Here is a 14,077-nt window from a genome sequence, read left to right on the forward strand (position 1 = left end):
TCAGTAAAGGGAAATGGATTCCATACTTCTTTCACTCGACGTCTGGGTCAATCTCTGACTGGTTCTGAACTTCCACTGCCAGTACCACAGTAACCATGACAACTTCGGCTACTCACCATAGCGGTTCCCGCCTGTTACTACTAGCAACACCATTACGCTCCGCCCTAGCGCATCTCCGGCCTGACGCTGGTATGTGCAGCATCACGTGTGCGAGACGTGTGACCTCTGATTAGCAACCCGGAAGTAGTGGGGGAGGTGGCGGCGGCGCTGCGATCCGGACTGCCCTGAAAAATCTGCACTGTTGGGCGGTGTGCGGAAGGGTTGTGTAGGGCACTACTGGGGCCACAGGGACAGGTGGGGCCAATGTGAGTGATGAGTGTGTGGGAGTCTGACACTAGTTGGTGGGTGAGTGAGTGAGGGTGCAGCAGGCAGTGATACACAAGGGGTGTAAGTGGGAGTCTGATACTAGTGAGTGAGTGAGTGAGGGTGCAGCAGGCAGTGATACACAAGGGGTGTAAGTGGGAGTCTGATACTAGTGAGTGAGTGAGGGGGCAGCAGGCAGTGATACACAAGGGGTGTAAGTGGGAGTCTGATACTAGTGAGTGAGTGAGGGGGCAGCAGGCAGTGATACACAAGGGGTGTAAGTGGGAGTCTGATACTAGTGAGTGAGTGAGTGAGGGTGCAACAGGCAGTGATGCACAAGGGGTGTAAGTGGGAGTCTGATACTAGTGAGTGAGTGAGTGAGGGGGCAGCAGGCAGTGATACACAAGGGGTGTAAGTGGGAGTCTGATACTAGTGAGTGAGTGAGGGTGCAGCAGGCAGTGATACACAAGGGGTGTAAGTGGGAGTCTGATGTGAGTGAGGGTGCGGCAGGCAGTGATACACAAGGGGTGTAAGTGGGAGTCTGATACTAGTGAGTGAGTGAGTGGGTTAGTGAGTGAGGGGGCAGCAGGCAGTGATACACAAGGGGTGTAAGTGGGAGTCTGATACTAGTGAGTGAGTGGGTGGGTTAGTGAGTGAGGGGGCAGCAGGCAGTGATACACAAGGGGTGTAAGTGGGAGTCTGATACTAGTGAGTGAGTGAGTGGGTTAGTGAGTGAGGGGGCAGCAGGCAGTGATACACAAGGGGTGTAAGTGGGAGTCTGACACGAGTGAGTGAGTGAGGGTGTAGCAGGCAGTGATACACAAGGGGTGTAAGTGGGAGTCTGATACTAGTGAGTGAGTGAGTGAGGGGGCAGCAGGCAGTGATACACAAGGGGTGTAAGTGGGAGTCTGATACTAGTGAGTGAGTGAGGGGGCAGCAGGCAGTGATACACAAGGGGTGTAAGTGGGAGTCTGATACTAGTGAGTGAGTGAGGGGGCAGCAGGCAGTGATACACAAGGGGTGTAAGTGGGAGTCTGATACTAGTGAGTGAGTGAGGGGGCAGCAGGCAGTGATACACAAGGGGTGTAAGTGGGAGTCTGATACTAGTGAGTGAGTGAGTGAGGGTGCAGCAGGCAGTGATACACAAGGGGTGTAAGTGGGAGTCTGATACTAGTGAGTGAGTGAGTGAGGGGGCAGCAGGCAGTGATACACAAGGGGTGTAAGTGGGAGTCTGATACTAGTGAGTGAGTGAGTGAGGGGGCAGCAGGCAGTGATACACAAGGGGTGTAAGTGGGAGTCTGATACTAGTGAGTGAGTGAGTGAGTGAGGGGGCAGCAGGCAGTGATACACAAGGGGTGTAAGTGGGAGTCTGATACTAGTGAGTGAGGGGGCAGCAGGCAGTGATACACAAGGGGTGTAAGTGGGAGTCTGATACTAGTGAGTGAGTGAGTGAGGGGGCAGCAGGCAGTGATACACAAGGGGTGTAAGTGGGAGTCTGATACTAGTGAGTGAGTGAGTGAGGGGGCAGCAGGCAGTGATACACAAGGGGTGTAAGTGGGAGTCTGATACTAGTGAGTGAGTGAGGGTGCAGCAGGCAGTGATACACAAGGGGTGTAAGTGGGAGTCTGATACTAGTGAGTGAGTGAGGGTGCAGCAGGCAGTGATACACAAGGGGTGTAAGTGGGAGTCTGATACTAGTGAGTGAGTGAGTGGGTTAGTGAGTGAGGGTGCAGCAGGCAGTGATACACAAGGGGTGTAAGTGGGAGTCTGATGTGAGTGAGGGTGCGGCAGGCAGTGATACACAAGGGGTGTAAGTGGGAGTCTGATACTAGTGAGTGAGTGAGTGGGTTAGTGAGTGAGGGGGCAGCAGGCAGTGATACACAAGGGGTGTAAGTGGGAGTCTGATACTAGTGAGTGAGTGGGTGGGTTAGTGAGTGAGGGGCAGCAGGCAGTGATACACAAGGGGTGTAAGTGGGAGTCTGATACTAGTGAGTGAGTGAGTGGGTTAGTGAGTGAGGGGGCAGGCAGGCAGTGATACACAAGGGGTGTAAGTGGGAGTCTGACACGAGTGAGTGAGTGAGGGTGTAGCAGGCAGTGATACACAAGGGGTGTAAGTGGGAGTCTGATACTAGTGAGTGAGTGAGTGAGGGGGCAGCAGGCAGTGATACACAAGGGGTGTAAGTGGGAGTCTGATACTAGTGAGTGAGTGAGGGGGCAGCAGGCAGTGATACACAAGGGGTGTAAGTGGGAGTCTGATACTAGTGAGTGAGTGAGGGGGCAGCAGGCAGTGATACACAAGGGGTGTAAGTGGGAGTCTGATACTAGTGAGTGAGTGAGGGGGCAGCAGGCAGTGATACACAAGGGTGTAAGTGGGAGTCTGATACTAGTGAGTGAGTGAGTGAGGGTGCAGCAGGCAGTGATACACAAGGGGTGTAAGTGGGAGTCTGATACTAGTGAGTGAGTGAGTGAGGGGGCAGCAGGCAGTGATACACAAGGGGTGTAAGTGGGAGTCTGATACTAGTGAGTGAGTGAGTGAGGGGGCAGCAGGCAGTGATACACAAGGGGTGTAAGTGGGAGTCTGATACTAGTGAGTGAGTGAGTGAGTGAGTGAGGGGGCAGCAGGCAGTGATACACAAGGGGTGTAAGTGGGAGTCTGATACTAGTGAGTGAGGGGGCAGCAGGCAGTGATACACAAGGGGTGTAAGTGGGAGTCTGATACTAGTGAGTGAGTGAGTGAGGGGGCAGCAGGCAGTGATACACAAGGGGTGTAAGTGGGAGTCTGATACTAGTGAGTGAGTGAGTGAGGGTGCAGCAGGCAGTGATACACAAGGGGTGTAAGTGGGAGTCTGATACTAGTGAGTGAGTGAGTGAGGGTGCAGCAGGCAGTGATACACAAGGGGTGTAAGTGGGAGTCTGATACTAGTGAGTGAGTGAGGGTGCAGCAGGCAGTGATACACAAGGGGTGTAAGTGGGAGTCTGATACTAGTGAGTGAGTGAGGGTGCAACAGGCAGTGATACACAAGGGGTGTAAGTGGGAGTCTGATACTAGTGAGTGAGTGAGTGAGGGGGCAGCAGGCAGTGATACACAAGGGGTGTAAGTGGGAGTCTGATACTAGTGAGTGAGGGGGCAGCAGGCAGTGATACACAAGGGGTGTAAGTGGGAGTCTGATACGAGTGAGTGAGTGAGGGGGCAGCAGGCAGTGATACACAAGGGGTGTAAGTGGGAGTCTGATACTAGTGAGTGAGTGAGGGTGCGGCAGGCAGTGATACACAAGGGGTGTAAGTGGGAGTCTGATACTAGTGAGTGAGTGAGTGGGTGAGTGAGTGAGGGGGCAGCAGGCAGTGATACACAAGGGGTGTAAGTGGGAGTCTGATACTAGTGAGTGAGTGAGGGGGCAGCAGGCAGTGATACACAAGGGGTGTAAGTGGGAGTCTGATACTAGTGAGTGAGTGAGGGTGCGGCAGGCAGTGATACACAAGGGGTGTAAGTGGGAGTCTGATACTAGTGAGTGAGTGAGTGGGTGAGTGAGTGAGGGGGCAGCAGGCAGTGATACACAAGGGGTGTAAGTGGGAGTCTGATGTGAGTGAGGGTGCGGCAGGCAGTGATACACAAGGGGTGTAAGTGGGAGTCTGATACTAGTGAGTGAGTGAGTGGGTTAGTGAGTGAGGGGGCAGCAGGCAGTGATACACAAGGGGTGTAAGTGGGAGTCTGATACTAGTGAGTGAGTGAGTGGGTTAGTGAGTGAGGGGGCAGCAGGCAGTGATACACAAGGGGTGTAAGTGGGAGTCTGATACGAGTGAGTGAGTGGGTTAGTGAGTGAGGGGGCAGCAGGCAGTGATACACAAGGGGTGTAAGTGGGAGTCTGACACGAGTGAGTGAGTGAGGGTGTAGCAGGCAGTGATACACAAGGGGTGTAAGTGGGAGTCTGATACTAGTGAGTGAGTGAGTGAGGGGGCAGCAGGCAGTGATACACAAGGGGTGTAAGTGGGAGTCTGATACTAGTGAGTGAGTGAGGGGGCAGCAGGCAGTGATACACAAGGGGTGTAAGTGGGAGTCTGATACTAGTGAGTGAGTGAGGGGGCAGCAGGCAGTGATACACAAGGGGTGTAAGTGGGAGTCTGATACTAGTGAGTGAGTGAGGGGGCAGCAGGCAGTGATACACAAGGGGTGTAAGTGGGAGTCTGATACTAGTGAGTGAGTGAGTGAGGGTGCAGCAGGCAGTGATACACAAGGGGTGTAAGTGGGAGTCTGATACTAGTGAGTGAGTGAGTGAGGGGGCAGCAGGCAGTGATACACAAGGGGTGTAAGTGGGAGTCTGATACTAGTGAGTGAGTGAGTGAGGGGGCAGCAGGCAGTGATACACAAGGGGTGTAAGTGGGAGTCTGATACTAGTGAGTGAGGGGGCAGCAGGCAGTGATACACAAGGGGTGTAAGTGGGAGTCTGATACTAGTGAGTGAGTGAGTGAGGGGGCAGCAGGCAGTGATACACAAGGGGTGTAAGTGGGAGTCTGATACTAGTGAGTGAGTGAGTGAGGGGGCAGCAGGCAGTGATACACAAGGGGTGTAAGTGGGAGTCTGATACTAGTGAGTGAGTGAGTGAGGGTGCAGCAGGCAGTGATACACAAGGGGTGTAAGTGGGAGTCTGATACTAGTGAGTGAGTGAGGGTGCAGCAGGCAGTGATACACAAGGGGTGTAAGTGGGAGTCTGATACTAGTGAGTGAGTGAGGGTGCAACAGGCAGTGATACACAAGGGGTGTAAGTGGGAGTCTGATACTAGTGAGTGAGTGAGTGAGGGGGCAGCAGGCAGTGATACACAAGGGGTGTAAGTGGGAGTCTGATACTAGTGAGTGAGGGGGCAGCAGGCAGTGATACACAAGGGGTGTAAGTGGGAGTCTGATACGAGTGAGTGAGTGAGGGGGCAGCAGGCAGTGATACACAAGGGGTGTAAGTGGGAGTCTGATACTAGTGAGTGAGTGAGGGGGCAGCAGGCAGTGATACACAAGGGGTGTAAGTGGGAGTCTGATGTGAGTGAGTGAGGGGGCAGCAGGCAGTGATACACAAGGGGTGTAAGTGGGAGTCTGATACTAGTGAGTGAGGGGGCAGCAGGCAGTGATACACAAGGGGTGTAAGTGGGAGTCTGATACTAGTGAGTGAGTGAGTGAGGGTGCAGCAGGCAGTGATACACAAGGGGTGTAAGTGGGAGTCTGATACTAGTGAGTGAGTGAGGGGGCAGCAGGCAGTGATACACAAGGGGTGTAAGTGGGAGTCTGATGTGAGTGAGTGAGGGGGCAGCAGGCAGTGATACACAAGGGGTGTAAGTGGGAGTCTGATACTAGTGAGTGAGTGAGTGAGGGGCAGCAGGCAGTGATACACAAGGGGTGTAAGTGGGAGTCTGATACTAGTGAGTGAGTGAGTGAGGGTGCAGCAGGCAGTGATACACAAGGGGTGTAAGTGGGAGTCTGATACTAGTGAGTGAGTGAGGGTGCAACAGGCAGTGATACACAAGGGGTGTAAGTGGGAGTCTGATACTAGTGAGTGAGTGAGGGGGCAGCAGGCAGTGATACACAAGGGGTGTAAGTGGGAGTCTGATACTAGTGAGTGAGGGGGCAGCAGGCAGTGATACACAAGAGGTGTAAGTGGGAGTCTGATACGAGTGAGTGAGTGAGGGGGCAGCAGGCAGTGATACACAAGGGGTGTAAGTGGGAGTCTGATATGAGTGAGTGAGGGGGCAGCAGGCAGTGATACACAAGGGGTGTAAGTGGGAGTCTGATACTAGTGAGTGAGTGAGTGAGGGGGCAGCAGGCAGTGATACACAAGGGGTGTAAGTGGGAGTCTGATACTAGTGAGTGAGTGAGGGTGCAGCAGGCAGTGATACACAAGGGGTGTAAGTGGGAGTCTGATACTAGTGAGTGAGTGAGGGGGCAGCAGGCAGTGATACACAAGGGGTGTAAGTGGGAGTCTGATACTAGTGAGTGAGTGAGGGGGCAGCAGGCAGTGATACACAAGGGGTGTAAGTGGGAGTCTGATACTAGTGAGTGAGTGGGTGAGTTAGTGAGGGTGCAGCAGGCAGTGATACACAAGGGGTGTAAGTGGGAGTCTGATACTAGTGAGTGAGTGAGGGTGCAGCAGGCAGTGATACACAAGGGGTGTAAGTGGGAGTCTGATACTAGTGAGTGAGTGAGGGGGCAGCAGGCAGTGATACACAAGGGGTGTAAGTGGGAGTCTGATACTAGTGAGTGAGTGAGGGGGCAGCAGGCAGTGATACACAAGGGGTGTAAGTGGGAGTCTGATACTAGTGAGTGAGTGGGTTAGTGAGTGAGGGTGCAGCAGGCAGTGATACACAAGGGGTGTAAGTGGGAGTCTGACACTAGTGAGTGAGGGTGCAGGAGGCAGTGATACACAAGGGGTGTAAGTGGGAGTCTGACACTAGTGAGTGAGGGTGCAGCAGGCAGTGATACACAAGGGGTGTAAGTGGGAGTGAGGGTGCAGTAGGCAGTGATACACAAGGGGTGTAAGTGGGAGTGAGGGTGCAGTAGGCAGTGATACACAAGGGGTGTAAGTGTGAGTCTGATACTAGTGAGTGAGTGAGGGTGCAGCAGGCAGTGATACACAAGGGGTGTAAGTGGGAGTCTGATACTAGTGAGTGAGGGTGCAGGAGGCAGTGATACACAAGGGGTGTAAGTGGGAGTCTGATACTAGTGAGTGAGTGAGGGTGCAGCAGGCAGTGATACACAAGGGGTGTAAGTGGGAGTCTGATACTAGTGAGTGAGTGGGTTAGTGAGTGAGGGTGCAGCAGGCAGTGATACACAAGGGGTGTAAGTGGGAGTCTGACACTAGTGAGTGAGGGTGCAGGAGGCAGTGATACACAAGGGGTGTAAGTGGGAGTCTGATACTAGTGAGTGAGTGAGGGTGCAGGAGGCAGTGATACACAAGGGGTGTAAGTGGGAGTCTGATACTAGTGAGTGAGTGAGGGTGCAGCAGGCAGTGATGCACAAGGGGTGTAAGTTGGAGTCTGATACTAGTGAGTGAGTGAGTGAGGGTGCAGGAGGCAGTGATACACAAGTGTGACCATTACTGATGCTTTTGCAGGTCCCTAGGAGGCACCCAGAGACTGTCAGCGATGCCTCTTCTGGTTAATTGGCCTTTCCCTGCCCGGCCTTGCCTTTCCCGGCACGTGACTAGCACTGTTGTTATGGGGCTTGTGGGTACCTACAGCTGGATTTGGACCAGTAAGTGTTTATTTTTGTTATGTAAGTAGGTTCTTTTTGTCTTCATTAGAGCTGAGCTCAAGCAACCTACCCCAGGTAAATTACTGCCCTGGCACCTTCCTCACTCTATCATTATGTGGTAATCCTCAATGCCAATTTTGTGCCATCACCTCACCATGAAGCCAATACAGTAATAGAAACACAACCTTTAACTCCACACAGAAAGACCTAAATTTGGGGATAGAACCCAGGTCTTTCCGTCTATTTATTTTGAGTTTTTGCAGCAAGCATGGTGCGATGACGTCACTGTGCCGGTGCTGTGTCCCATGTGTCAGCCATGGGTGCCGCCATCTTGGACGTGGCGCCAAAGAGCATAGGAACACCATTGGGCGCACACTTCCTTCTCTTTTCAGACAGTATTTATTAAAGGAAAGGCCAGCCGAGTCATAAATGGAGGCAAGTGCATGTCAGGGTTTGCTACTTGGGTCTCTAATTTCTCTTTCTTATGGGTCACACAGAATATATGAATCGTCTCAGTGTGCACAACAAGGAGGTTCTTTATGAGCTGATTGAGAGACGCCGGCCGGACACGCCGCTCATCACAATATCTAACCATCAGTCATGCATGGATGACCCCCATCTTTGGGGTAAGGGAGAAGGTTCTGTCGTACCAGCTGGGCAACACTAGTGTCATTTCCCATTGTCAAGATAGAAGGGTGTTTAGCTCACTGACCAGTGCATGTGTGCCATGGGCCTTGGGGGCTCCTCGGGGGCTGCCACTTTATTCTGAGCTCACTTGTTACAAAGGGGCCTAGTGCCTGACCATCAAGGCATGTATTTTAGCTTGGGGGGCACTCCTGTTGGATCCCTATGTGCCAAAGTGTGTTACAGGTGGGGGCATCAGCCAACAAGGTGCAGTTTCACCTTACTTCTTGCTGATCTGATGTTTCCGACAAATGAGCAAAACAATCCGTCTGGTCTGTGCATGGCCATTCGTACAGTAGCCATCCTTTCAGCATGAGAGAGACTACACAGTGTATGGCGACCTACAGTCTGGTCTGTGCATGGCCATTCGTACAGTGGCCATTCGTACAATAGCCATCCTTTCAGCATGAGAGAGACTACACAGTGTATGGCCACCTACAGTCTGGTCTGTGCATGGCCATTCGTACAGTGGCCATTCGTACAATAGCCATCCTTTCAGCATGAGAGAGACTACACAGTGTATGGCCACCTACAGTCTGGTCTGTGCATGGCCATTCGTACAGTAGCCATCCTTTCAGCATGAGAGAGACTACACAGTGTATGGCCACCTACAGTCTGGTCTTGTTACACCAGGAGATAGGTACACTGTGTTTTTTCCCGTATTGCACCCTCCTGTTTAGATTTGGGCCCACTGGAACATGGAGCAAGTCCCTATGTATGGTATTGAGATACTGTATGAACAACGTGGAGGTGATACCCAGTGTCTTGACTTGTTTATTTGCTTTTTTCCTGATGATTTGTGGCCAGGAATCCTCAAGTTAAAGCACCTGTGGAACTTGCACAGGATGAGGTGGTAAGTATGCTGTGATGCTCCTCGGCTTGTCACTGCTACATTATATGTATGTGCCATTCTAGCTCTAACTGTGCCCTTGCCCATCTCAGGACTCCCACAGCAGCGGATATCTGCTTTACCCAAGAGCTTCACTCCTTGTTCTTCAGCCTGGGGAAATGTGTACCTGTATGTAGGGGTAGGTACTGCCATGAGAAGTGCCCAAGGGTGCCTAGTATATGAGACCTCCCCATCCTTTAGGGAGGGAAATGCACTTTGTATTATAGTTCCAGCTTCTCACTCTCTCATACAACTCAGTGACACAGTGCCCCAGAGATACTTGCCCCCAAGTGTGTACCTGTATGTAGGGGTAGGTACTGCCATGAGAAGTGCCCAAGGGTGCCTAGTATATGAGACCTCCCCATCCTTTAGGGAGGGAAATGCACTTTGTATTATAGTTCCAGCTTCTCACTCTCTCATACAACTCAGTGACACAGTGTCCCAGAGATACTTGCCCCCAAGTGTGTACCTGTATGTAGGGGTAGGTACTGCCATGAGAAGTGCCCAAGGGTGCCTAGTATATGAGACCTCCCCATCCTTTAGGGAGGGAAATGCACTTTGTATTATAGTTCCAGCTTCTCACTCTCTCATACAACTCAGTGACACAGTGCCCCAGAGATACTCGGCCCCAAGAGTGACCTGTTAATTAAATGGAAACGGACACTTTAGTTCACTCTTTTCTTTGTCGTGTTTTGCCATTTTCTTTTTTTCCCCACTAAAGAATTCTTCTGGGGTCTGTTTTGTGTGCTGCTAAATCTAAAGGAATAAATCTTATTTTTGCAGGGGACGGAGTATATCAAAAAGGCATGGATTTTATCCTGGACAAGCTGAACTGTGGTGACTGGATCCATGTATTTCCAGAGGGTAATAAAATAACTAAAAGTAGCCATACTTGGGCTTGATAATACCTGCTTTGTCCCTCCACGTCAGCAGCTTATTGGCCATGTATGGGCCTCTTCCAACAGTCTGTTCAACCAATATCTGGCAGGGTTGAAAATCCCATCATTGGCCCCCTCGCCTGATTTGGCCCTGCACATCCGAGTACCCGAGGAGAGGATCTTTACCGATACAAACAGGAGGATCTATTTGTGTATGGTCAGCTTTATATTTCAACTGCTGACAGATCTGTCATTGCACAATCCCAGCTAAGGAATTCTACATTGGGCACTGTGGGTACACATAGTAACATAGTAAGTTGGGTTGAAAAAAGACATACGTCCATCACGTTCAACCATAATGCCTATATATAACCTGCCTAACTACTAGTTGATGGATGTGGCACAGTATGTCTGTTTATTGTTGGTACCTGGGCATGTGGGTGAATGACTGAATTTGCAGCTGCTGGCTTATGGCAGGTATGGCTGATGCTACAGCTTCTTTCCTGTTGCTCTTATTGGGGGGGTGACCCAGTATTGTATGTGAGTATAGTCAGTAATAGGCTGCAGGATTTCTGGGGTGTGTGTGAACATGAGGGTATTAAGTGGTGTTACTACTATTAAGTTAGTGGCATCCCAGAGCAGACAGAATGGTGTTGTCGGAACCAACAGAATGCTCATTATGGGACCTGCTTTGCCTGTTTCTTGTATTATATTGCACCAATCATCCCGTGCATTTTCCATGCAGCATTAGTTTCCAGCTGCTAATAATGATCCTCTTTTGTGTTTTCTCCCAGGGAAAGTGAATATGTCCCAGGAATGTGTGAGGCTGAAGTGGGGTAAGTCTTGTTACTAAGGGTGAAGACACACAGGGCAATTGGTTGCGGTGAATAATCGGCACATGATTGGTCACAGTGACTCATATAATAACCGATGGCAGCTAAATTGCCGCAATCACGTTTTTAAAATGTCACAATGTGACTAATCACCCTGTGTCTCTGCCCTAATCAGTGGTCCTGGGGCCAGGGATTCAGCTCATCACCCCTCTCTCTCTCTCTCTGTCTACAGGCATTGGGCGCTTGATAGCCGAAAGCTCACTGAATCCCATTATACTTCCTCTCTGGCACGTGGGTGAGTGGAAACAAATCATTCTAACCCCCCCCTATTATGTGTACAAAGCTAATGCTGTTCTGATGTAGTGGGGGCAAGAGTAGCCATTACCGGGGCAGATCCTTATAATGTTCCCAGACATTAATATCCGTAGGGGGGTGTATAGCCATGATATGGGAAGGGGCTAATTACATTCCATGCTGTGTCCCTCTTTTTTTAGGAATGAATGATGTGCTTCCCAATGAACCACCATATGTGCCCAGGTGGGGGCAGGTGAGCAGATATTACTGTAGTGTCTGGGGCTAGAGTGGAGCCAACTGTTACATAGAAGTATGGGAATGTCCCATGTAACCCATGCTCCCTGTCCTGCTCTTTCTCCCTAGAGGGTCACTGTGCTTGTGGGAAGGCCCTTCAGTCTGGAGTCGGTGCTGAAAAAACTCCGATCTGAGAACAGATCAGCAGTAGGTACCCTTTATGTGAGACTTTATGGAGCTTGCACCTGCTGGGATGTACACATGCCCCCTAATGAGCTGCTGCGGAATTAATACGGGGGCTAAATCAGAAACCAATTACTTTTGTTTATTCTATTACAAATTAAATTAGGAAAAATATGGGATTGGTTGTTTTGCCCAGCTGCAATGTAACAGCTATATAAGTAAATCAGCTGTATGAGAAACTGACATGCTACTCACACTACAATGTCAGCTCTCGGCAATGTGTACTGCCCTGCGTATATCTGCCCCACAAGGTGGCACTACTTTATCATTTCTTCATTGCCCCCCCCCAATTCATTACTATCAATACACTGGCTGCACATAAGAAAGAGAAGAATCTAATGGCAAAGCACATGTGGGTGGTACAGAAGGAATGTGTTGCCGCTAGTCATATCTGAGGCTCCAGCCAGTTCTCTGCAGGGAGAGAGGAGGATGCTGGGCAGGCTCTGGCTGGGGGAAGCCCTGATAATGGAAGCCACTCCCCTTTTTAACCACACCCACTTCATACCACACCCATGCTATCACAAGAGCTTTTAAGACCATAGCCACATTAATGGTGGTAGCGCAGCAAAAACCCAAATGGTTGGTGCTCACTGTAGGGCTATCACCCTTCATTTATATATGAAAGAATTATATTATGTCATATTAAGCCACACCCTTAAATCAATAAGCCGCCTCCTCCCTTGTGGATAGCACAGCGCACAGCGACCCCCAGCACATACTTACACACCTTAGGGACAATATAATGGCTATTTCCAAATTCTAACAAACCCCTGCCAGGTTCACTTCCCACAGGCAGCATAGGGCAGGCAGAGTATGGCACACACACACAGGCAGGCAGGCTAGGGCAGGCAGAGTATGGCACACACACACAGGCAGCATAGGGCAGGCAGAGTATGGCACACACAGGCAGCATAGGGCAGGCAGAGTATGGCACACACAGGCAACATAGGGCAGACTGAGTATGGCACACACGGGCAGCGTAGGGCAGGCAGAGTAGGGCACACGTGGGCAGGGCACAGGCAGGCGGGGCAGGGTAGGGCACAGGAAGGCAGGGCACAGGCAGGCGGGGTAGGGCACACGGGTAGGGCTGGCAGAGTATGGCACACACAGGCAGCATAGGGCAGCCATATGCTGCCTGTGTGTGCCTCCTCTGAGGTGTCAACAGGTGAACAATGTGGGGGCTTACAGTCTGAGCCTGAGGGGATTACATGTATAAACAATACAGGGGGATTACAGCCTGAATCTGAGGTGTGAATCATGCAGGGGGCCAGTTAATCTCAGTACTAATACCATTTAAAATTTACACAAAGGTAAGCAGACAAAACAGCCAGACAGGTGGGTGGCTGCGGGCCGCCAGTTGGACAGCACTGCTATGTGACTTAGGCAGCTCAGGCATTTAGCCAATGTTTGTGTGCTTCCCACAGGAGGAGATGAGAAAGGAGCTGACGGATTATATCCAGGTGGAGTTCCACAAGCTCAAGTCACCGGCTGAGACTTTGCACCAGTGTTCCCAGCAGCAGAGGTGACAGCAGAACTTCAGTTACAGGGTCCGACTCCTGCCTTATTATGGATTCTGTGCTCCCAGAGTCCTTTGGGTCGCTGTCCAGCAACCTGCTGCTATCTAATGAGCCATCCACCTGGTGTTGGGAAGGACCCTAATACCCTAACGGACCCTAATACCCTAACGGACAGCTACCCCAGTGAGTGCCCCCAACACTGCTTCCAGTCATATCTGAGGCTCCAGCCAAATGTTACATTTTTATCAACAGGCAAAATTAAGAGGTTTTTAACTATTCTGATGTCACATTGCACAGAACTTACCCTTAACTAATGATTATGGGGGAGTCTGGGCGCCCCATATCTATCCCTCACAGCAGGCCAGTGTGTAATGGCTCTTTAGCATGTGCCCTTTGTATGGATTCCATGAATGAACTATTTTAGGTGTGAGTTGGCCAGTAATGTACAGAGTATTTACAGTAAGTTATTTTCATTGGTCCTTAGCAACCCTCACAGGTTTGGGGGGTGGCTGAGCTTTTATATGTGTATTTTATACAATATGTTTTCCAATAAAGAGACATTGTCTGTGCTCTCAGCTCTGTTCTTTCCCTGTTTTTCCTGAATAAACATCCCTGGAGCACAAGAATGAATGGAGGGAGGAAAGTGACACCACTAACAGCACTCTACCTGCCAGGACTCACTTCCTGCACAGCCAATAAGATATTGGTTCATATGCTCACATCATCCTGAGCCTGCGACAGCTCAGATCAGCCCCGCCGTCCCTCACCCACGCGGGCCTCTCGGGCCAGTCCCACCGTCCCTCACCCACGCGGGCCTCTCGGGCCAGTCCCACCGTCCCTCACCCACGCGGGCCTCTCGGGCCAGTCCCACCGTCCCTCACCCACGCGGGCATTTGGGGCATAACTGCAGT

The 14,077-nt window shown here is 51.1% G+C and overlaps 1 protein-coding gene across 4 annotated transcripts; it reads left to right on the top strand.

Moving 5' to 3' along the window:
* The first annotated feature begins 22 nt into the window (after positions 1-22).
* On the top strand, positions 23-13,741 carry taz (tafazzin). Of its 4 annotated transcripts, none has more exons than XM_018090046.2 (11): positions 23-189; positions 7,455-7,594; positions 8,092-8,220; positions 9,086-9,131; positions 9,221-9,306; positions 9,951-10,031; positions 10,840-10,881; positions 11,111-11,173; positions 11,373-11,425; positions 11,536-11,613; positions 13,074-13,741. In XM_018090046.2, the coding sequence occupies exons 2-11, from the start codon at positions 7,486-7,488 to the stop codon at positions 13,173-13,175; spliced, it is 789 nt and encodes a 262-aa protein (XP_017945535.1). In that variant the 5' UTR covers positions 23-189; positions 7,455-7,485; the 3' UTR covers positions 13,176-13,741. The 4 variants fall into 4 exon arrangements, with proteins under 4 accessions (XP_017945535.1, XP_017945537.1, XP_017945534.1 ...); XM_018090045.2 differs by lacking the exon at positions 23-189 and adding an exon at positions 250-365; NM_001016466.2 differs by lacking the exon at positions 23-189 and adding an exon at positions 334-354.
* Positions 13,742-14,077: the final 336 nt, after the last annotated feature.

This window comes from Xenopus tropicalis, chromosome 8 (assembly GCF_000004195.4).
Source record: "Xenopus tropicalis strain Nigerian chromosome 8, UCB_Xtro_10.0, whole genome shotgun sequence".
NCBI lineage: Eukaryota > Metazoa > Chordata > Amphibia > Anura > Pipidae > Xenopus > Xenopus tropicalis.